The sequence below is a fragment of the Hyperolius riggenbachi genome, chromosome 2 (genome assembly GCF_040937935.1).
Source record: "Hyperolius riggenbachi isolate aHypRig1 chromosome 2, aHypRig1.pri, whole genome shotgun sequence".
Classification (NCBI taxonomy): domain Eukaryota; kingdom Metazoa; phylum Chordata; class Amphibia; order Anura; family Hyperoliidae; genus Hyperolius; species Hyperolius riggenbachi.
The window spans coordinates 237651908-237677318 of NC_090647.1; the positions used below are offsets into that span (position 1 = coordinate 237651908).

Below are 25411 nucleotides of genomic sequence, written 5' to 3' on the forward strand. Positions count from 1 at the left end.
AGAAAAATCAATCAATTTACCTAGTGTTTAATTTCATTTAGCTTCCATTAACTGCATAAAGCTGCACTTCTGGGCAGTGTGAGGGTGTCCTCATAGCATCAGCAGGATTGGTGCTGATGGAAATACAGTAAGAGCAGACAGCAGCATCTGTGTATGGAGCATTTAGTTTGACAGGTGCGATTAACCATGAACTATGTAAGCAGCCACTGTTTATGGAGTCCTTATTAAACCTGACTCACCTCCTTCAGTATAGCATGGAATACACATTGGATAAACAATGACTTGTAGAAACAACTGCATTATTTACAAGGTGAAATAAATCAATAAAATAAACATAAAAGTCCTATAGAAACCTCACAATTACAGAGAGCTATCAAAGGCCAGTAATCTGAATTATTATTTAGTATTTCCTGTAGCTACTACGTCTGTTCCCGCCACGCACTCCCACTCACCCCTACACTTGTTTTTGCCGCTGATCGTTAGGAGATAAATGAATGGGAACGCAGTACAGTACTGTAATCTCTTTCCTCAGTTTGCAACTCCCTATCCACACCTAACCATGGAGAACTTCCCCTTGTGGCCTTGGCAGAAATATGTCCCTGCCATCAGAAAGGGAACACCGCCAGCATTAGCATGTAGTCCAGCTTTTGTACATAGGGCTGGCTGAAAGCGTGGCTTTACCTGTGCTTACCCAGTCACTTTTCTGGAGGCGTCTTCTGAGAGAGAGAAAAGTGCCTCTTGAAACATAATAGACAGGATAAAGCCCTGGTGACATTACTTTTTCATCCATCTCGCTGTACAGAAACTGGACCTCGTGCCTGTACTGATAGTGCTGCACCCGTTATGCACTCAAGTCTATGTCTCTGTATTCCCAGTTGCCTGCTGGAATAGCTGTAAAATCAAACATCCTCAAAATGGTTATAGGATTAAAAGCTGATTCTTCTCTTCTACTTTGTGATCCAATGTGTTATTAGTCTTACAAGTCATTTTTTATTTCATTGTCAGCCAACTGGTGTTGAAAACTGTGTTGCTTATAACAAACTCATACTGTTAAAGAGAAACTCCAACCAAGAATTGTACTTTATCCCAATCAGTAGCTGATACCCCCCTTTCACATGAGAAATATATTGCTTTTCACAAACAGACCATCAGGGGGCGCTGTATGACTGATTTTGTGATGAAACCCCTCCCACAAAACCTTTGGGACCGCGTACTTTTGGCAGTTTGTTACAATGTAACAAGGTTCACAGACAGGAATTAGCTGTTTACAGCTGTCTCTAACAGCCAAAACAGCTAGCAGCAGCTACATAACCTGCCCACAGTAAAAATGTCACCATGTGATAAATGTCAGAATGTAAATCGGGGAGAGGAAAGATTTTACAATGAGCAAACACTGACTAAATCATTTATACATAATTATTGTAAAAATGAAGTACTTTTTTTATTACATTATTTTCACTGGAGTTCCTCTTTAACATTGCCATTTGAAACTGCACATTTCTCAGACTATTTGATCTATTTTGTTTTAAAGAAAACCTGAACTGAAAATAAAAAGTCAAAATAAACATACACAAGTCATACTTACCTCCTGTGTAGTCTACTCCTCAATCTATTTTTCCTCTCCTGCTTTCTGTTTGTCCACTGTGATTAATGGAATTCTCCGTCCTCCATTTTGAAAATGGCTGTTACCCCATAACAGCTTCCTGGTCAGCACACAGTTAAACTGTAACATCGCCCACTTGAGCCATAGGGAAACATGGACACATCAGTTCTCCTCTCAGCTGTAACTGACAGCAACTGATATATAACTGACAGCAACTGATATATTTCAGTTCTGACAAAATGTTGTCAGAACTGGAAGGGATCACTCTAAGAAGAAAATGGTGAGCTTCTGAGAGGAACTGATGGCAAGGTAACTATGTAATGTTCATTTGAAGTTACCTCATGTGTTTATTTTAAATAATTTTACTCAGTACAGGTTCTCTTTAAATGTGTTTAACAGCCTTTGGCAGGTTTCTGAGACTGTAAACTTTGTTTGATCATGGTATTTATTTAACTAAATGGTGCTTATTAGTAAAACTGTCTATAGCACGGTGCTTCTGTTGCAATACTTTAGTGAACATAATCAATACTGTTACTTGGGCACTACAACAGTACAAATTCTGCAAGTTTATTGCTTTACCTACTGTAGAGTTTGAATGTCAGTATTGTTATAATATATGTAATTCTTGTAGCTCCCAGTAGATGGCTCATTGTGACTTTGAATAACAGACCAGAAACACCTGTGCCTTCTAGATTATGCTTGTACCCTTCTCAGAAGTCATAGCACATTAGCTGTGATCCTGTCTGTGCTCAGGTCCCTTGCCCTTGTACATTACCCATGTTACCTTGCTCTAGCTCTGTCCCTGCTAAGTTTCCCAGTTTTAACTGGTATGCTTTAAAGCCGACCTAAACTTTTGCAAAGCAGACATGGAAAACACATATTGTTGATGAGAAATTCACTGTGTGTGTGTGTGTATCTTTAGAGTGATTAGCCTGTGTAACTGGGCATTACAAGCAAGTAATGAGCAAGCATAACCAGGGCTGTAAGCTGTGTCTGAACTGTGCCAAGGTTAGCGTTGTTCTGGGCTGATGTAAACACTGAAAGTTAACCCTTTCGGTGCTCCCAGAATACCAGAAAAAAAAAACACTGCAGGGGTTTGTAAGATTTATTTGTAGTTTGTAACAAAGAAATGTTTTAGTTTAAAAATGATGATGTTTATCTTTTAGAGCAGAGAGGAAGTGCTGAGTTTCGGTCCGCTTTAAGTTGCATACAGGTTTTATTGCTACTTGCTGGAGTGGTTAAGGTTTGCTTTCCACCTTTTTTGGATACTGTTGATTTTAGTGTACATTTTCAGCTGTAGTAAAAGGAAGTGTCTATGATGAAGCACAGGCATTTATAAAGCTAGATATAAAATTGGTACAGTATAATCTCTGTAGTAAAGTCTGATATAGTAGAATTTGGGTATAATAAACTAAATGTCCAGGTCGCAGCCAAGCGCTATTATAAGTATATGGAAGTAACCCCTGGTATAGTAAACCTGGATATAATGGAGCTGTGGTTAAAGTGAACCTGTTTTGGCCCCTGTGGTACTCTGTACCTAAATATAGAATAAAGTGGATGGGCTCATGCATCATTCATCAGTAGGAGACCCATAGCCAGTGGGCAGGTTGGCAGCCCCTCATAGACTGAACCCTATCTGCATGCTACTCTAGGCCTGTGTGAATTACCTCAAAAGCATCGCTTAGTGCATGGGCCAAAGACTGCAAGCTGTATCTATTGGTGTGTAAGCTGCCTGATTACTGAGGGAATTGCCAATCATCTGTGATTTGTTTGTGCATGGCTGCAATGCTACAGTATCATCCAAGCTGCACAGAAACATCGACAGAGGTGCACATTATCAGCACTGTATCTGAATGAACTGGAGAGAACTATGCTTTCTGCACAAGCTGTTGCATGATTATTGCATGCAAAACCCTGTATATTGAGCACTGTTGCCATCTTTGCCAGCGATACAAAATTTTGTAAAAATGAAAACACTCGGTAGGATAGTGCCACACTGCAAAAGGATCCTGAAAGCATGACTGAATGGCATGCAATTGGCTGGAAAAATGTAATGCCATGCATCCTGGTCATGCTAATGGCACAGGCCATGCAAATGAAGTGGTATACAGATGGAACATCAGACTTGTAAAAAGACTTGAGGATACTGGTTGAAAGAAAACAAAATGACAAGATGCTAGTATACTGACTGTTTCCTCTGTATAGTGAGGCCAACTCTTGAGTATGGGATACAGGTTTGGGTGCCATAGAAAGAGCATTTAGGCTTTAAAACAGGTACAAAAAATGGGCAATCAAACTGATCAAAGCAATGGAAGGTTTCACATGCCAAGATCTTCAAGATATGCGAAGAAACTTAAAGTTTTGGAAGCTGGCAAAGACCTATGTACAGGTATAGTCATAAAGGGTATTACCTGAATACATTATTTGTTGGTTTGATGTCAGTAAATCTGTTCCAGGACGAACACCAGACCCTACTTCATTTGCTTTATCAAGAAATGTTAGTCTGGGTTTATTTAGCATGGAAAAGAGCTGACTGATCGGTGACCCAAGTACCATGCATAAATACCTCCAAGAGCAATGTAAAAATGTGGCAAAATAGCATTTCAATCCTTAGCTCTGTACAAAGGATAACAGGACGTGACTTACAAATGAAGGAAAGGAGATTTTACTGTCTGCCTAGATAGGGGTTCATCACAGTAAAAATTGTTATTAAAACGTAGCACAGCAAGTAGTCATAGCATTTTCAGTATATCTGAACTTTAGAGGGGCTTGAATGATTCCTTACTTTGAAGAGCATCCCCCACTACATTTGCTTGGTGTGGTAAAATAATAATAATAGTAATATATAATAAAAGTCACACCTAGATAAAGTCAACCTATGCATTTTCATGGATTAAAATACAATAAGCCTCAAGAGATAGATCGCAATTGACAATTTTTTCAGCCTCACGAACTAACATTCAAGAATTTGGATGTGCACAGTCCCCAATAACAGAAATGATACATTGATTATTATTAGTATTATTACTACTAGTGACCTTAGCCCGTTTAAAAACGGGCTAGGTCCGTCACCACGTGCACACCTGCCTGTCCGCCACGCGCACGCTGTCCTGCTCCCTGTCCAAAGGGTGTCCCTGTGGCACATGCGCAGTAGCGCAAACGCAGGGACACACACACACGGACGCAGAGACACAGGGGTTTTATTATAGAGGATTAGATATATATATATATATATATATATATATATATATATATATAGATAGATAGATAGATAGATAGATAGATAGATAGATAGATAGATAGATAGATAGATAGATAGATAGATAGATAGATAGATAGATAGATAGATAGATAGATAGATACTGTAGATAGATAGATAGATAGATAGATAGATAGATAGATAGATAGATAGATAGATAGATAGATAGATAGATAGATAGATAGATAGATAGATAGATAGATAGATACACACACACACTATAAAAATAAAAGAAACTTGAAAATGTATCTAATCCACAACTAAATCAATTAGATCTTTACAACTTCTGTACAGCTTACAATGTCTTAATACCATAAATAAAAAAGAAAAAGAAACATTTTTTGAATCATGATAGGTCTACAGATTGAAATGTATTAGCAATCATCAACAGTTTAAAACATAGTTTGTGCATCAATTGCATATACTAAATGCACAATATATATAAGTTCCGGTGGCCCATGCGCAGTGCAGTGGTGAATAAAATGCAATAATATGCATCGAGGCTACAACTATTTTTTTATGTTACCCTGTTTCACACATCCATAAAGTCTATTTTAGCATGCCATAAATTAGATTTCTACTCCTGGTGGGAGAAATAATGAATACTGTTATCTTCTATGTTATTGGTTTGATCTATAATAAATACATACCCTAGTAATGGCACCTCAATGGCATCCTTATCAACCACAACAAGTAATTTGTCTCTAGTGTCTTCCTTTTTGGTTGGCTTATATTCAACGGTGGCTGTTAACTGAAGTCCTGGAGCTAAAGGCTTTTGTGGATTTTGTACAAAAAGTGAGAACTAAAAAAGAAAATCAAGGATCAATTGGTTAGCACTTGTATTCTTATTTTAAGCTTCATATTTTCATGTTTAATATGAAGAAAATTACAGTCACAGAGAGCAGTTCTCACAGTGGGCATTACTATGGAGGACTGCCCAGCATATCCAGCATACAGAAACAATCTTCAGTGCCTCTAATACTGTGATTGGAACCTGTTCAGACTGATATAAAGAAGAAATGTAGCTTCAAATGTGTGTAAATAATCATCAGCTGAGGCTCTGCGTTCCTGTTTATGTGTCTCTCTCTGCCAATGGCGTATCTACTGGGGATGCAACCCCATCGGCTGCAGGAGAGCCCGGGGCTGCTCTGGGGCCCGCCAGCCGTGTGCGGGGTAAGCGCTGCCCCCCGATTGTGGGACCCCCAGCCAGGTATGGAACTGGCCGCGGCGTCTAATAGACGCCGGGCAAGTTCATTGCCCGCAGCCCCGCAGTCTCCCAGGAGGCAGAGCAGGGCTACGGCAAGATGGCTGCCGAAGCCCTGCACTGGAGACTATTTATGTCTCCAGTACAGGGCTTCGGCAGCCATCTTGCCGTAGCCCTGCACTCTGCCTGTCAGCACGGGAGATGTGCTGCAGAAGGATCATCGGGGAACTGCGAGCCAGATGCCAGGAGAGGACACTTCTGTCAGGTGAGTGAATTGGTTTTCTTTTCACAGGTGAAATTATTTGTTTTTATTTTAGTAACTGCTGCCCACATTTCTATTTTCTGGTGCCTGCTGCCCACATTGCCATTATCTGGTGTCTGCTGCCCACATTTCTATTTTCTGGTGTCTGCTGCCCACATTGCGATTTTTCTGGTGTCTGCTGCCCACATTGCGATTTTCTGGTGTCTGCTGCCCACATTACGATTTTCTGGTGTCTGCTGCCCACATTGCGATTTTCTGGTGACTGCTGCCCACATTGCGATTTTCTGGTAACTGCTGCCCACATTACGATTTTCTGGTGACTGCTGCCCACTTTACTATTATTTTCTGGTGACTGCTGCCCACATTACGATTATTTTATGATGGCTGCTGCCCACATTATGATTATTTTATGGTGACTGCTGCCCACTTTACTATTATTTTATGGTAAAATGCTGCCCACTTTACGATTATTTTATGGGGAAATGCTGCTCACTTTACGATTATTTTATAGGGAAATGCTGCCCAATTTGCATTTCTGGTGAAATGCTGCCCAATTTACGATTAATTTCTGGTAAAACATTGCTGCATTAGGATTATTTTATAGTGAAACGCTGCCCCATTACGATTATTTGGCGCCTATGGGGGGGCCCCATCTTCATTTTCGCAGGGAAGCCCAGTGATTATTAGTTACGCCCCTGCTCTCTGCCATGCAGTGTTAGTTTACTGCCAGGTTACAGTTCAACTCTGCCACTCCCTACCCCGATGCCGACAAAAAATGGAAAAACAAAAACAGCTGGTAAACAAGGTTTTTTTGTTTCACACAGGCTGTGCTGAGGGACCTCTTACAAGCATTTTAGTGTTGTTTTCTAAAAGCTGTATAGGTATGTGGGGTTTAAAGCAAAATAATTTCTTTCATACCGTGTTTCCCTGAAAGTAAAACCTAGCTCAGATTTCAAGCAGGCTGGAAATGTAAGCCCTACCCTGAAAATAAAACCTAGTGGCAGAGAGGAGGGGACACAGCTGTGCAATAGGAAGAGGCAGCCAGGGAAGCAGTGTGTGGATGGACTCATCCCAGGACAATATCAGCCTAAAGCTAGCCACTAACGGTCCAATTTCTAGCGAAAAATCGTTCTAGCGAACAGAAATTCTGATCGGATTGGTGGACACAATCGATTGTGAACGAGTGAAAAAAATGTCGCCCAAATTAATTTTCGTCGGTGGTCATGATAGATAGGAAGCAATGATTGGTTAGTTGATGGTGTAGTGAACGATTTTTCGTCCGATCAAAATTTCTGATCGCTCAAACGATTTTTTGCTAGAAATTGGACCATTAGTGGCCACCTTTACCTAATCTGAGTTAGATAAGAGTGTGAGTCTGGGAGTAGAATTCAGAACCTGAGCAAACAGTACAGTGACTTTGCCATTGTACTCTTATCATTTGTCTTTTATCAGCAAATGTGAAGTGAGATTCAGATTTTGTATAAAACTCACATATTGTGCACAAATACTGCTGTTTAAGTTTTCCCAATAGCCATGTGTTGTTCCATAGTGTGTTTCTCCCAAAATAAGACATCCCCTGAAAATAAGCCCTAGCACATGTTTTGGAGCAAAAATTAATATAATACACGGTCTTATTTTCGGGGAAAAACGGTAGTTGTTCTTTAAATTAAAAAAAAACAAAACACACCAATGGTTTTTCTTTAGTCCTTCCAATTAGAGATGGCCCGAACTGTTCGCCGGGCGAATCTCTATGGGCCTTGTACTACTTCCGGGTCGCTATGTCCCGGAGTAGTACGCCTGCGCTGGCCCGGCGGTGCGCGTCCTAGATCGCGCTCCTGTTGCTGGGCACTCTCTGCGCATGAGCGTGACGTCACTCATGATGTTGCACGCATGCGCAGAAAGTGCCCGGCAACAGGAGCGCGATCTAGGACGCGCACTGCTGGGCCAGCGCAGGCGTACTACTCCGGGAATTGGGAAACATTGATATTACCTGGCACATCAGTTTTCCTCTCAGCTATAACTGGCAGCAACTGATATATTTCAGTTCTGACAAAATGTTGTCAGAACTGGAAGGGATCATTGTCAGAAGAAAATGGTGAGCTTCTGAGAGGAACTGATGGCAAGGTAACTATGTAATGTTCATTTGAAGTCACCTCATGTGTTTATTTTAAATAATTTTACTCAGTTCAGGTTCTTTAAAGGGAACCTTAACTGAACGGGGGGTAAAAAGTTTCACTTACCTGGGGCTATTACCAGCCCCCTGCAGCAGTCCTGTGCCCTCGGAGCCGCTCTGGAATCCTCCGGTCCCCCGCTGTCACTTAGTTTCGTTTTTGACGACTCACTAGTCGGGCGGCCGCCATGCGTATTATTGGACGCATTCCCTACTGCAATTAGCGCTGTTGCGGACCGCAACGCGTACAAAAGTAAATATGCGACAACGCGTACTTTTGTACGCGTTGCGGTCCGCAACAGCGCTAATCGGACGATTCCAGCGCAACATGACGCAGTTATTGTACTAGGACCCATACACTTTCTTTGCTGTTGTGTTACCGTGCATGCAGAAAGGGTAAAGGAACAGGGGCCTAAAATAACTTAAAATGAGGCCCATTCCCAAATGCAATATACTAGCATTATTTATACTGCACCATTTTTAAGAAACAGGCATGTCAACTCAGATGTGTACTAATCCATGCAGTCTGTAGAACTGTGCTCATACTAATAGTAAACTGCAGTCTGCGCTGGTCTTTTCTTGAGTAAACCAAACTGTCTCAGACCTTCCCCACTGTCTTGACATTCCCCACTGTCTTGACATTCCCCACTGTCTTGACATTCCCCACTGTCTTGACATGGTTAAACGAACTGTATACTTATAATTGTTATTTTGTTGAAGTGTTTATAGTAACAGAAGTACATTGCATAATTGATCAGAGCTTTATTTAATGATATTTTAAGCATATTAGATCATAAATGGGTTACCGCTTTAAATCTTTACAATTCCATTTATTACAGTATAAGGTGTTTTTGACACAGAAGAATGAAGGTGGTGAAACCGCTCTCATGCAGCAGCTGGGCACTTGGCATGGGCATTAGAGCGGTGGCCATCCCTATGGCTGTAGCCCTGCTTAGACATGACATGTCACATTTTTCTTTTGCTGTTAAGGTGGCCACTAACGGTCCAATTTCTAGCAAAAAATCGTTAGAGCGATCAGAAATTCTGATCGGATTGGTTTTAAATAATCTCCATTGGTGGACACAATTGATTATGAGCGAGTTAATAAAATGTCATCCGAATGAATTTTCGTCGAACCAAAATTTGGATTTTCTTGTTGGTTGTGATAGATAGGAAGCAAAGATTGTTTCGTTGATGGTGTAATGAACGATGTATTACAATATTTCACTTCCAATCAGAATTTCTGATTGCGCGAACGATTTTTCACTAGAAATTGGACCGTTAGTGGCCAGCTTTAGACTGCACGAACATGTGCCAGATGATGATGGTTGTTTACCAACACTGCCCTTCAGTTCTGCTGCATGAAACTGCAGCTGAAATGCGCTTGTGGCCATCAGCCAGGTGGCTTAACTGCTTGGCAAGTGCACAGTCCTGGCCAGATTTGAGGCAAGGCCACAAAGGAAGGAGGGGTGGGCCTCTGCTGGCACACTCAGGCAGGTAAATAGTAGAGGTTACATATGTTTAGGCCTCTTTCACACGGGAGGCTGAACTGTGCACAGGGACGGGACATTACAGGACGGGGGGAGAACAGCACAGGACGAGGGAAACACAGGAACATGGTGGATGAGCCTTGGGTGGTAAAATGTACAAATCCGCTGCTGTGCACAGTTCAGCCTCCCGTGTGAAAGAGGCCTAAACATATGTATATGAAGGCATTGTCCCAGAACTGCGTTTACTACTGGACAAAAGTTTCCTTTTACCCACAACAGTAGTACCACGTCAGCCATCAATTAAAGCAGAAAGTTTTGAATCAAAACCTGCTGCACCCTCAAAATGGCATTATATTAACACACCAAAGTGTTACAACAAAACAAGGCTCAAGTAAAGCAAACACCTGTGCATCTTGCGGTCCATTTATCTTGATAGTCCTGGCTGTAGGACTGACATTCTGTACGGTTATTGTGCTCTGGTAGGTCTTCCCAACAGACACATCAATAAAATGTATAAAGCATGGGGATATTCTCACTCCCAACACATCGCTTGTCAATTCTTCCATGGCTTTATTAATGTACATCTGCAAATAAAGTGAAAAACGTATCAAACATAAAACTTGATGCATGGTGTGTTACACAGTAGATTGTAAAAAAACAGTCACTGTCCTTGAAATCACAGACAAACTAAAGGCGTACATTTAAAAAGCTAAAATTGGAGCAAATTTACAGGTTAGTAAAATATTGGTAAATGTACCAATATTCTACTATGACTTAGCCCTAACCTAACTCTAACATGACCTCTCACCTAACTATGCCTATTGCCCAACACTAAACCCCCACCCAGGGCCGGGCCAGGGCCGGGCCGGGCTGAAGAGGCTCCAGCCTCAGGGCGCAGTGTAGAAGGGGGCGCACAATTCATTCAGCTGTCATTCCCAATTGTGTTTGAAGCAGAAAGAAATAAGAAAAGGGCATACATAGCAGTGACTGCAAGCCAGATAACTAGAGATTAAGGTTGGGGGCCCTGGGGCACCTCTTAGTCTAATAGCAATCAGTGTGTGATGGCTGGGGTGGGAGGGATGGAGGGGTGCAATTTGCTGTCTCAACCTTGGGTGCTGAAGGACCTTGTCCCGGCTCTGCCCCCACCTACACCTAATACTAATATTCGGCACTATAAGCCAGAGCTATAGTATAAGCAGAACTCTGGCACCTGCCATAGCTGCAGATGGTACGGTGCCCAAATTACACTACCAGCTCTGTCTCCGGCAGCTCAATTTCCAAGACTGAATTCCACTACAGTATAGAGAAAGATTGGCATCCGCTATAGCCGCTAATTATCCTGCACCCACGACAGCACTGCGGCACTCAAATGATCAGGCGTGATCCACCCCCAAATTAACAGGATTCGAACTAAAGCCCCTAATGTAGTGTTACAAATTAAAAAAAAAATGGGAAAAACAGAGTTGTTTGTTCCGTTTATAAATAAATAAATACAAAGTGAAACAAACATGTAATAATTCAGAACAACCCAGTAGAATTCTGGTATCCCTTACTTACTCCAATACAAGTACAAACTTGGCTACAGATTTGTTACTTATCAACTCCCCAACTTTTCTATTTTTTGCTATCAATACACCTGTCCTCATACTGACTAGCAGACATAAGAAATACAGGATCCTTTTGGAACTGTGGCCCATACCATACACGGGACAAAGATTTAGAGTTATTCCAAAGGGAGAGTAAGGGCTTGCTCACACTATGGCCTCAGTTCGCTCAGAAAATGGTACGCGTAGCGCATTTGCAATTTCAGTAAAATCGAAAGACTTACATGTGAACCCTCTAATAGGTAATCAAAACCTGCAAACACTCATAGGCCTCAATTCACTAAGCTTTATTGAACACTTTATCGAACGTTTGATAAATTTCCCTCATGAGTAAAATCTAATTTTGAATTCACTGAGGTGTTATAGATGTATCAAATGTTTTGTCGATAAAATGTTCAAAAAAATCTATAACACCTCAGTGAATTCAAAATTAGATTTTACTCATGAGGTAAATTATCAAACGTTCGATAAAGTGTTCAATAAAGCTTAGTGAATTGAGGCCTATGAGTGTTTGCAGGTTTTGATTACCTATTGGAGGGTTCACATGTAAGTCTTTCGATTTCACTGAAATTGCAAACGCGCTACATGTACCATTTTCTGAGCGCTTTGGGGCTGACTCTCACACTCTCTCACTCAGAAGTGCTTAGAAAAATACGATTTATAATGTGAATATAGCCTAAGGGCTGGAACCCACATGAGTGCTTTGAAGGAAAACTGAAGAAAGGTATATGGAGGCTGCCATATGTATTTCCTTTTAAGCAATATCAATTGCCTGGCTATCCTGCTGATCCTCTGCCTCTAATACTTGCAGCCATAGACCCTGAACAAGCATATGCAGATCAGGTGTTTCTGACATTGTCAGATCTGTCTAGATTAGCTGCATGCTTGTTCCTCGTTTGATTCACACACTACTGCAGCCAAATTGATGAGCAGGACTGTCAAGCAACTTGTATTGTTTAAATGGAAATAAATATGGCAGCCTATATATTCTTCTCACGGCACTTGTCCTTTAACCTACTTAGCGGTAACCCCGTGTGTGACACGGGGTAAGCCGCCGGAGGGTCCGCTCAGGCCCTGCTGGGCCGATTTAAATAATTTTTTTTTTGCTGGACGCAGCTAGCACTTTGCTAGCTGCGCCAGCACCCCGATCGCCGCTATCCGGTGCGGCGCGCGCCCCCCCCCCCCCCCAGACCCCGTGCGCTGCCTGGCCAATCAGTGCCAGGCAGCGCCAAGGGGTGGATTGGGTCTCCCAATGACGTCCCGACGTCGCTGACGTCGGTGACATCATCCCGCCCCGTCGCCATGGCGACGGGGGAAGCCCTCCAGGAAATCCCGTTCTTTGAACGGGATTTCCTGATCGGAGATCGCCGAAGGCGATCGAAGCGGGCGGGGGGATGCCGCTGAGCAGCGGCTATCATGTAGCGAGCCCTGGGCTCGCTACATGATTTAAAAATTTTTTTTTTAAAAAACTGCTGCGCTGCCCCCTGGCGGTATTTTTCATACCGCCAAGGGGGTTAAAGGATACGTGAGGTAAGAAGTGGAAGAAAAGGATTTACTCACCTGGGGCTTCTTCTTTCCCCTAGAAGAATATTTGCTCCCCGTTGAAGTTCCGCTGTGCTTCAGCATGCTGTTAGACCCTCTGTAAGATCCTGCCCCGTGGCTGGGTCTGGGTCTTCTGCACATGCACATTGGGTGCCTCTCGCGGTCGCGCTTCCATGGCCAGGAGCTCTCTGTGCTTGCGCAGTTTACAACTGCGCAAGTGTAGAGAGCTCCCATCCACAGTACAGAAGACCCAGGTTGGGATCTTATTGAGAGTCTAGCGGCAGCCTGAAGCATAGCAGAACTTCAGCATTGGACACATACTCCTAGGGCAGTGTTTCTCAAACCTGTCCTGTGACTCCCCAACAGTGCAAGTTTTACAGGCAACCTCACCTATGCACCGGTGGGGTAGTTAGTGTGTCAGCTAGGGGGATTCCATGTAGCTGAGACCCTAATTACCCCACCTGTGCATAGATGAGGCTGTCTGGAAAACATGCACCGTTTGGGAGTTACAAGGACAGGTTCGAGAAACACTGTCGTCCTCGGGACTGGTAGAAGCCCCAGGTGAGCAAAATGTTTACTTCTGCTTCTTGCCGCATGTATCCTTTAAGTTGCACCTTGGAATCGCCGGTGATTCCAAAAAGCACTGGGCTGATGAGAGTGGACTGAGGTCAACCCACAAGAGAGATTGTGATTATCCCAAACCACAATTGCACAGCCTGCAGCATTTTTGGAGCTTCTGCGCTCCAATTCTAAGTTGAGGATCACTGCAAAATTGTTTTGCAATCTCTGTATCGCTGTGATCTTGCAGCAATTTTACTACCCAAACCACAGCCCCACACAAATCGCGATCACTGTACAAATGCCGACATTACATTAAAAAGCACCTTGAAATCACCCACAATCGCTCTGGAAAACGCACCAAAATTGCTACACAAAGCCCAGTCGCTACTTACAATGGAGGTCCCATGCCTTAGGATATTTTTCATCTTACAATCAGGGCCGGATTTGTACTTTGTACCACCCAGGGCCACTGCAACCCCCCCCCCCCCCCCCCACTTCAGTATAGGTAGCGAGATGACCCATCCCCCTTTCCCTCTAGTATAGGTATCCTGATGACACCTCACAAGTATAGGTAGCTAGGTGACCCCCTAATCCCTCCCTTTCAGTATAGGTAGCCAGCTCGCCTCCATACCACAGTAGGCATCAGTGTCACCTCTCCTCTTCTCCAGTGCAGAAGCTTCCTCTTCCCCTCCATCTCCATACTGTACATCCGTCCCTCCAACCAGCATCTCTCACTTGTGACTTGCCGGCATGTTACCACCAGCGAGTCAGACGGGAAGCGGAAGCTTCTACGTTGGAGACAAGCAGAGATGTGAGTGACTGGCAGCTGCTATTCCACATCTTCCGCTTGTAACTCTGCAATACTGCCCAAGTCCATAGCCGCCGGCTACAACGCCAACGTGCAGAGAGAAAGAGAGCAAGGTGGCAGCAGAGTACCGTGGTCAGGCACTCTCCTGATCTCCCTGCACTGCAGCATTTGCAAGCTTGCAAATGCTACACCAGTTTAGCCTGCTGCTTTGGTGCCCTTGCTAGGTGGCCTTGGCCTAAATCCGGCCCGGAATTAAAATCCCAATCACTATTATTATTATTATTTTTAGTATTTATATAGCGCCGACATATTACGCAGCGCTGTACAGTGTATATTTATATATCTTGTCACTAACTGTCCCTCAAAGGAGCTCACAATCTAATCCCTACCATTGCCATATGTCTATATTATGTAGTGTAAGTACTGTAGTCTAGGGCCAATTTTTAGAAGGAGCCAATTAACTTATCTGTATGTTTTTGCACTATTGCAAATAGTGCAATTGTGTTTGTGATTTTCGATGGGAGGGTGAAAATGGCAAAGCATTACTGCTTTGTGATTTACTTGCACTCCCAGTGACATGATGCATGCACTGCATTGGGGTTAGGTAATAATCACACAAGTGGGAAGAGGGCTCCACAATTACTATGATAATCACTATGCCCTTGCAATCGGTAAATCTAATCCGATCCAAAACTCAGAACAAAACACAAACATAAAAGGGCAGTTGCAACTAGAAGAGGCATTCCACTGAGAACATTATCCCAACTCCACCTGGTCTGCTGACATACAGTATGTAATATGTGGCACATCCTTTCATGTCTATGCAGGAAAGTGAATGGGGCATCTCACAGCATCTCACGTAAGCAATGATATAATCTAATAGAAATAGTAATTTTTGCCCAGAATATTTATTTTAACACAAAATATATAATAAAACACAAAAATTGCAACTGTCTTTAACACGCTGATGTGGGACTGCAGCAGCAGGGATGAGCACAGGTGCTGCCAGTAACTCTGCAGTAGCGTCCCCCTGTGCATCTCTCTCCAGCCCTCAGTCAGCATCACCAGCTAGCCGTACGTACCGGGCGCGCAGATTCCGCCGTGCTCGGAGCCTTCCGTTCCCAGATCCCGGTTACCAGGACTAACGTACAAGTGACTGTGTGACGTAATAGCGTCTTCTGCGTTGCCGGGCAACTGGTATTCATGGACGGAAAGAATAGGAGGCGAGGCAAAACTTTTCACTTTCATCAGATAGGCGGCACCGTCCTCCAATAAGATGGCAGCTGGTGTGAATGTCGGGGCGTGTTAGGGAGTACCTGGGATAGTGAGCTGAGCTCAGAAGCCTGGTGTGCGAGCCGATAGCCGCCTCGGACCAGATTAATGCCCAATTTAAGCAATAATCGCCGGTATCTTCCATCGCTAACGGTTGTGGTGTAGTCGCCCTTTCCCTAGTGTCTCAATGGTGTGGCCTGGTGAGGGTAGTGTAGATGTGCAGCTCTAGTTCTATCTCCTCCCCCGCACGGAGTGGTTCAAGCCGCTGTGGTGAAAGTTTTCGCAACATTTTCAGATTTTGCAACAATAGTTTGTAGGTATTATTATCAGAAAGTGCAACCTAACCATTTAAAGCTAAATGCAAACCAACCTAACCTTTGCCAGGCAACTCTTAACCCCGCCACCTCTCCCCACCCATTGGTGGGCAACTAATAACCTCCCCCGGAGGGAACTAATGACCATGTAAAGGTTGGTATGCTGCTTTTGGAACACTGGGGCGATTGCAAATAATTACAACTGGGATTACTAAAAAAAAAAAGCCATGCATGCGCAGTTATGCACTGTCTGCAAAGCACACATGCGCTATACAGCAAGGTGCAAAATCTGTGGGGTTGCAATGTCTTTCACCACACTGCCCGGAACAAAATTACCTGGGGATCCCCCTCCCTATCAGCATATTCACCATCAAGCTGGCTGCCCCTGCCCGGTGCGCAGCCGAAATAACCTACCCGAATCTTCCTACATTTATTGACAAACGCATAGGCAGGAGGTTTGGGGAGGGGATAGTAAAGTCTATAGGTTAGTTCAATGGTGTAGGTTAATTCGCTGGAGCATGTAATCAGAATTTGCATCCTATTGGAGAAGGTTAGTGTTAGGCAGAGGGAATGAGAGATTAGTGTTAGGCAGAGGATGGGTGGAGGGTAGTTGTAGACACAGGATAGGGTAGTTTAGTGCTAGGCATGGGATGGGTGGAGGGTAGTTTAAAGGACAGGGTAGGTTAGGCATTGGATGGGTGGAGAGTACACCGGGACAGTTAAGTTGCTATGCTGACAACATTTTGCAGAGGCCCCGTGGTGCACAAGATGGGGCCTGGCAGCCCTTGGGGGCCCTGTGGTAATTGCACCCTTTCCCTCTATTGGAAGCACCGACCCTGTCCTCACCCCCACGTTTTCAGATCAAAGTATTCTACATTAGGTAATGCAGAATTGCGAGAAGTGTGTGATGGAGCATTTACTCACCTCTTGGCAATAGGATTTTTCTTCAGCCATGTCTAGCAGCTTCTCACTATGGATCCAAGGCATCACATAATGGCCCATATGCAATTCACTTTTTTACCTGAGTTTTCACCTAGGAGATAATTTTTCACCTTCTATTTAAAATAACTTTCCAGCACTTTTCAATTAACCCCCTTGGCGGTTCAATTTTTTTTTTTGCCAAGGAGGCTGCGTTACACTTTTTTTTTTATTTTATTTTTTTTGTTTCATGTAGCTACCCGAGTGGTAGCTACATGAAAAACCACTAGAGGGCGCATGTGTCCCTCTAGTCCGATCGCCGCCGGCAACAACAGCAAACAGGAGCTTGCGTATAGAACGCGATCTCCTGTTTGGCTTCTCCTGTTGCCATGGCGACGATCGGAATGACGTTATGGACATCAGGCGCACCCGATCCAGCCCTTTGTGCTGCCCGGGAGTGATTTGTCCGGGCAGCGCAGGGCTCTGGCGGGGGGGCCCGCTTCCGCTGCTGTGTGCGGCCGATCGGCGCGCGGTGGCGCCGATCAAGCTGTACGCGTGGCTAGCAAACTGCTAGGTGCGCGTACAGCACTTTGCAGAATGAAAATTGCCCCACCAGGGGCTGAGATATCCTCCGAGGTGGCTTACCCCGTGTCCAGCACGGGGTTACCGCTAAGGAGGTTAAAAAAGTACCGAAATGCAAATGAAAAAGTGATATTAAAATTATTTTGAGCATTTTCATGCTTTCTGGTGGCTTAAAGAGACACTGAAGCGAAAAAAATATATGATATTATGAATTGGTTGTGTACTATGAATAATTACTAGAAGATTAGCAGCAAAGAAAATATTCTCATATTTTTATTTTCAGGTATATAGTGTTTTTTCTAACGTTGCATCATTCTCTAATATGTGCAGAATACACAACACTCAGCGTTCAAAATAATTCTTTCAGAGCAGTCTGTGAACTAATAACCTCTCCTCTGGCAGAGGAAAAGTAAACAATTAACTAACAGTTGAGATAATAAAAGTCAGAAAACAGCCCTCTCCACGACTTTGAAAGTTGTAGAGCTTAATGGCTTTTTTGTATAGAGATAACAACTGGAGTTTCTTAAATCTTCCTGTACTGGAAACAATTAGACTGATGTATCTGATCTTAAAGAGAACCCGAGGTGGGTTTGAAGAATATTATCTGCATACAGAGGCTGGATCTGCCTATACAGCCCAGCCTCTGTTGCTATCCCAAACCCCCTAAGGTCCCCCTGCACTCTGCAATCCCTCATAAATCACAGCCACGCTGCTGACAAACAGCTTGTCAGAGCTGGCTGTGTTTATCTCTATAGTGTCAGTCTGCTGCTCTCCCCGCCTCCTGCAGAACTCCAGTCCCCGCCTGCATCCCTTCCCTCCCTGCTGATTGGAGGTAAGGGACGGGGGCAGGGACCGGAGCTATGCAGGAGGCGGGGGAGCAGCTGAGACTGACACTACAGATGTAAACACAGCCTCACAGCATGGCTGTGGTTTATGAGGGATTGCAGAGCGCAGGGGAACCTTAGTGGGGTTTGGGATAGCAACAGAGGCTGGGCTGTATAGGCAGATCCAGCCTCTGTATGCAGATAACATTCTTTAAACACACCTCGGGTTCTCTTTAATGTTTTATTTCTTAGCTGTACTACACATACAAATCATAATATCATAATTTTTTTTTTCGCTTCAGTGTCTCTTTAAAGAGAGATTGAAGCGAGTCTAAAACTCGCTTCAGCTCTTATATTCAGCACGGACATGTGTGCCCCTGCTAAAACGCCGCTATCCCGCGGCTAAACGGGGGTCCCTTACCCCCCAAATCCCCTCGTCTACTCACGGGTATCTCTTCCTGTTTGAGGCAGGGCTAATGCACGCAGCCCTGCCTCACACGCGTCTATCAGCGCGTATCTCCGCCTCTCCCCTGCCCCTCTCAGTCTTCCTTAGCTGAGAGGGGCAGGGAAGAGGCGGTGATGCGCCGCTGATAGACGGCGCTGAGAGGCAGGGCTGCAGCCGTTAGCCCTGCCTCAACAGCAGCAAAATCTACGACCAAGTTGGTCGTTGATTTTGCAGGGGGGGATTTGAGGGGGGTAAGGGACCCCCATTCAGCCGCGGGATTGTGGAGTTTCAGAGTCTCTTTAAAAAGTATTTTATCGACAAATTTAAAAATATCACCTTGAAGATAACTCAGGTGAAAAAGTGAATTGCATATGGGTCAATGAGAGATGTCAATGGAGACTGGACACATCTGAAGTAAGATCTTGTTGCTGACAGGTGAGTAAATTCTCCATCATGTGTCCCTTTGTTGCTATGCATATCAATGGGTGGCCAGAGGGGGCACAGTAATTGCCATCTTCGGCCTGTGCTACAGTTAACCCCAGTGCGGTGCCGCCAATTACCAAGAAGATCCAGTTCAAACTCCTAACACTGTCGTACAAATCTTTAGATAAGCTGTCCCCTTCATACATTTCTTCATTAATCTCTAAATACTATCTCTCCCACACCCTTCGCTCATCCTACAAGACCCTCTTGTCATCCAGCTTGGTCACCTCATCTCACTCTCTGATTCAAGACTTTTCACGAGTGTCATCTTTCCTTTGAAAGTCTTTCCCACAGCCTGTCCATCATGCTCTATGCCTGGTAATCTTCAAACCTCTTAAAACAAATCCCTGGGCAAGCTCATTTTTCTCTTGGATATATCACAATGGTACATGTTAGGCTGGCTTCAGCATGTAGCGTTGTGTTGTGTTGGTGGTATAATGGTTAGGATAGCAGTCTACAGAGCAGTAGGCCTGGGTTTGATTCCTGGCCAATGTATGTAAGCTGGCTTTTGAAATCCTACAAATCCCTAAGCAAGCTAATTTTTCTCTTGGATATATCATATTGGTACATGCTAGACTGGCTTCAGCATGTAGTGGTATAGTGGTGAGGAGAGCTGCCTACCAAGCACTAGACCTGGGTTTGATTCCCGGCCAATGTATGTAAGCTGGCTTCTAAAATCCTACAATTTCCTGGAAAACAAGACCCTCCTCCCTCCAGGAGACAGGAGGAAGGGAGGAGGGAAGGAAGGGAGGAGAAAAAGGCTTAAGGGAATAGTCAATAGGGTCTATGGGCTACCATTTAGTATAAACAAGGTTCCATTTGCGATTATTTTAACCACTTGCCGACCGCCACAGCCGATGGGCGGCGGCAAAGTGGCCCGCAAACGACCGCAATACGCCGATTGGCGGTGGGTCGTTCTGCTCTGTAGTGCCGGGGATCTGTAGCGCCGGCCGTACGGAAACGCCGGCGGGTTGTTAACCCCCGATCTGCCGCAATACAAAGTATAATACGCTTTGTATTGTATACAAAGCGTATTATACAGGCTGCCTCCTGCCCTGGTGGTCCCAGTGATCGAGGGACCACCAGGGCGGGCTGCAGCCCTCCCTATGTGCACCCAAACACACTGATCTTCCCCCCCTTCCCTCTGATCGCCCACAGCACTCCTCAGACCCCCCCCCCCCTGCCCACCCCCCATACCCCTGTTTGCACCCAATCACCCATCAATCACTCCCTGTCACTATCTGTCAATGCTATTTTTTTTATTAGGTCCTAATCTGCCCCCTGGGAGCTAATTCACCCCCCCCACACACACACTCAGATCCTCCCCAGACCAGGCCCCCCCTCCCCCCGTGTATTGTATACATCTATTCTTCCCTGTAATCACTCATTGATCACCTGTCAATCACCCCCTGTCACTAACACCCATCAGATTAGACCCTAACCTGCCCCTTGAGGCACCTGATCACCCCCCACACCCTCAGATCGCCCGCACACCCGTCCTCGGAACGCCTCCGAAGTTCATTGTTTACATCTGTTCTCCCCTCTAATTACCCATCAATCACTCCCTGTCACTATCTGTCAACGCTATTTTTTTAGGTTAGGTCCTAAACTGCCCCCTGGGTGCTCCTGATCACCCCCCGCCACACCCTCCGATCCTCCCTAGACACCCCCCCCCCCCTGTGTACTGTATACATCTATTCTTCCCTGTAATCACGCACTGATCACCTGTCAATCACCCATCAATCACCCCCTGTCACTAACACCTATCAGATAAGACCCTAACCTGCCTCTTGCGGGCACCTGACCACCCGCCCGCACCCTCCGATCACCCGCAGACCGCCCTCAGATCGCCTCCTAAGTGCATTGTTTACATCTGTTCTTCCCTCTAATCACCCACTAAACACCCATCAATCACCCCGTCACTAATTGTCACTGCTACCCATCAGATCAGGCCCTAATCTGCCCCTTGCAGGCACCCAATCACCCGCCCACACCCTCAGAACGCCCTCAGATCCCAGCCCTGATCACCTTGCCAGTGTATTTCTTGCATCTATTCTCCCCTCTATTCACACCCTGATCACCTATCAATCACCCCGTCACCCCCTGTCACTGCTACCCATCAGATCAGACCCTAAACTGCCCCTTGCGGGCACCCAAACACCCGCCCACACCCTCAGATCACCCTCAGACCCCAACTGAACACCTCTCCAGTGCATTATTTACATCTGTTCTCCCCTCTAATCACTTATCAATCACCCATCAATAACCCCCTGTCACTGCTACCCATCATACCCATCACATCAGACCCTCCTCTGCCCCTTTGCGGGCACCCAATCACCCGCCCACACCCTCGGTTCGCCCTCAGACCCCCCCCCTCCCCCCGATCACCTCCCCAGTGCATTGCTTGCATCTATTCCCCTCTCTAATCACACCTTGAGACACCCATCAATCACCTCCTGTCACCACCTGTCACCCCCTAGCACACCTACCCATCAGATCAGGCCCTAATTTGCCCCGTGTGGGCTCCTGATCACTCAGCCAAACCCTCAGATCCCCCGCAGACCCCCTTCCGATCACCTCCCCAGTGCATTGATTGCATCTATTCTCCCCTCTAATCACGCCCTGAGACACCCATCAATCACCTCCTGTCACCCTCTAGCACTCCTATCCATCAGATCAGGCCATAATCTGCCCCCTGCGGGCTTCTGATCACCCGGCCAAACCCTCACCCACCCCACCGCAGTGACAGAATTTTTTTTTCTGATCACTGCTGGTCTCTACGACTTAATTGTCGCTGAGACCAACCGTTATGCCACACAATACGCAACCGCCAATCCAAGAAGCTACCATGCACAGCCTTTTCGGTGGAAGCCACTCCAAGTTTCCGAACATAACATTTTTTGGGGCCTTCCCCTTAACATGGGTCTAGTCAAAAAGAATGTATTGCGGTCTTATTGGTCTACGCACCCAATACATCACATGCCCATGTTCTCTGCTGCCATGTCCAGGTCACGACTTGAGAACATCCTGCGCTTCCTGCACTTCAGTGCCAATACAACCTGTCATCTAAGAGGCCACCCTGCTTACGACCAGTTCCACAAAATTCGGCCCCTCATAGGCCACCTGTCATCAAAATTTGCAGATGCTTATACCCCTGAACAGGCATTTTGAGGCATTTGGTTTCCAGACTACTCCTCACGGTTTTGGGCCCCTAAAATGCCAGGGCAGTATAGGAACCCCACCAAGTGACCCCATTTTAGAAAGAGGACACCCCAAGGTATTCCGTTATGTGTATGATGAGTTCATAGAAGATTTTATTTTTTTGTCACAAGTTAGTGGAAAATGACACTTTGTGAAAAAATAAAATAAAATAAAAATCAATTTCCGCTAACTTGTGACAAGAAATAAAATCTTCTATGAACTCACCATAATACAACTAACGGAATACCTTGGGGTGTCTTCTTTCTAAAATGGGGTGATTTGTGGGGTTCCTATACTGCCCTGGCATTTTAGGGGCCCTAAAGCATGAGGAGTAGTCTAGAAACCAAATGCCTCAAAATGACCTGTGAAATCCTAAAGGTACTCATAGGACGTTGGGCCCCTTAGCGCACCCAGGCTACAAAAAAGTGTTACACATGTGGTATCGCCGTACTCAGGAGAAGTAGTATAATGTTGGGGTGTATTTTTACACATGCCCATGCTGGGTGGGAGAAATCTCTCTGTAAATGGACAATTGTGTGTAAAAAAAAAATAAAAAAAATTGTAATTTACAGAGATATTTCTCCCACCCAGCATGGGTATGTGTAAAAATACACACCAAAACACATTATACTATTTCTCTAGTACAGCGATACCACATGTGTGACCCCTTTTTGCAGCCTAGGTGCGCTAAAGGGCCCAACGTCCTATGAGCACCTTTAGGCTTTACAGGGGTGCTTACAATTTAGAACCCCCAAAATGCCAGGACAGTAAACACCCCACAAATGACCCCATTTTGGAAAGTAGACACCCCAAGGTATTCAGAGAGGGGCATGGTGAGTCCGTGGCAGATTTCTTTTTTTTTTGTCACAAGTTAGCAGAAATGGAATCTTTTCTTTTTGTTTTATTTTTGTTTCAAAGTGTAATTTTCCGCTAACTTATGACAAAAAATAAAATCTTCTATGAACTCACCATGCCTCTTAGTGAATACTTTGGGATGTCTTCTTTCCAAAATGGGATCATTTGGGGGGTATTTATACTATCCTGGAATTTTAGCACCCCATGAAACCTGACAGGTGTTCAGAAAAGTCAGAGATGCTTCAAAGTAGGAAAATTCACTTTTGGCACCATAGTTTGTAAACGCTATAACTTTTACCCAAACCAATAAATATACACTTATTGGATTTTTTTTAATCAAAGACATGTAGCAGAATAAATTTGGACAAAAATGTATATAGAAATTTTACTTTATTTGAAAAATGTCAGCACAAAGTTAAAAAAAAAATCATTTTTTTGACAAAATTCATGTCTTTTTTGATGAATACAATAAAAACTAAAAATCACAGCAGCAATCAAATAGCACCAAAAGAAAGCTGTATTAGTGACAAGAAAAGGAGGGAAAATTCATTTAGATGGTAGGTTGTATGACCGAGCAATAAACCGTGAAAGCTGCAGTGGTCTGAATGGAAAAAGGGCTCTGGTCCTTAAGGGGTAGAAAGACTGTGGACCTCAAGTGGTTAATTTTTCCGCCGGAATCCGGAATTCCGCGGAATTTTGTAAAAATCCAGCGGAATTTTCATAGCGATGGAATTCAGCGCTGGTGGAACAGAATTTGCTCTTTCCGATCATCCCTAAGTAGGAGTACACAACTGGGGACAAGAGGTAAAATTGGTGCATGTTCGAACAAAATGTATGTATACACATCATAAAAAATTAGTTCTCAATAACAGTTCAAGTAACATGTACAGTGGCTTGCAAAAGTATTTGTCCCCTTGAAGTTTTCCACATTTTGTCACATTACTGCCACAAACATGAATCAATTTTATTGGAATTCCACGTGAAAGACCAATACATAGTGGTGTACACGTGAGAAGTGGAACAAAAATCTTACATGATTCCAAACATTTTTATTACAAATCAATAACTGCAAAGTGGGGTGTGTGTAATTATTCAGCCCCCTTTGGTCTTAGAGCAGTCAGTTGCCCATAGACATTGCCTGATGAGTGCTAATGACTAAATAGAGTGCGCCTGTGTGTAATCTAATGTCAGTACAAATACAGCTGCTCTGTGATGGCCTCAGAGGTTGTCTAAGAGAATCTTGGGAGCAACAACACCTTCAAGTCCAAAGAACACACCAGACAGGTCAGGGATAAAGTTATTGAGAAATTTAAAGCAGGCTTAGGCTACAAAAAGATTTCCAAAGCCTTGAACATCCCTCGGAGCACTGTTCAAGCGATTATTCAGAAATGGAAGGCCTATGGCACAACTGTAAACCTACCAAGACAAGGCCGTCCACCTAAACTCACAGGCCGAACAAGGAGAACACTGATCAGAAATGCAGTAAAGAGGCCCATGGTGACTCTGAATGAGCTGCAGACATCTACAGTTCAGGTGGCGGAATCTGTCCATAGGACAACTATTAGTTGTGCACTGCACAAAGTTGGCCTTTATGGAAGAGTGGCAAGAAGAAAGCCATTGTGAACAGAAAAGCATAGGAAATCCCATTTGCAGTTTGCCACAAGCCATGTGGGGGACACAGCAACCATGTGGAAGAAGGTGGTCTGGTCAGATGAGACCAAAATGGAACTTTTGGGCCAAAATGCAAAACGCTATGTGTGGCGGTAAACTAACACTGCACATCACTCAGAACACACCATCCCCACTGTCAAATATGGTGGTGCCAGCATTATTCTCTAGGGGTGCTTCTCTTCAGCAGGGACAGGGAAGCTGGTCAGAGTTGATGGGGAGATGTATGGAGCCAAATACAGGGCAATCTTGGAAGAAAACCTCTTGGAGTCTGCAAAAGACTTGAGACTGGGGCGGAGGTTCACCTTCCAGCAGGACAACAACCCTAAACATAAAGCCAGGGCAA

General features: G+C 44.5%; 1 protein-coding gene and 1 long non-coding RNA gene across 2 annotated transcripts in view; one reads left to right on the plus strand and one right to left on the minus strand.

The window, feature by feature from the left end:
* CFAP47 (cilia and flagella associated protein 47) overlaps positions 1 to 16136 on the minus strand; it is a 730879-nt gene extending 714743 nt beyond the window's left edge. The window contains exons 1-3 of the mRNA XM_068268343.1: positions 15586 to 16136; positions 10393 to 10572; positions 5513 to 5664 (exon numbers count right to left, since the gene is read on the minus strand). Of these exons, the coding sequence (XP_068124444.1) occupies positions 5513 to 5664; positions 10393 to 10572; positions 15586 to 15708 (455 nt within the window). The 5' untranslated portion in view covers positions 15709 to 16136. The remainder of the gene's footprint in view (positions 1 to 5512; positions 5665 to 10392; positions 10573 to 15585) is intronic.
* A 29-nt stretch (positions 16137 to 16165) lies between these two features.
* LOC137546205 (uncharacterized) overlaps positions 16166 to 25411 on the plus strand; it is a 40733-nt gene continuing 31487 nt past the window's right edge. Inside the window, exon 1 of the long non-coding RNA XR_011026197.1 lies at positions 16166 to 16243. This is a non-coding gene — a long non-coding RNA (uncharacterized lncRNA). The remainder of the gene's footprint in view (positions 16244 to 25411) is intronic.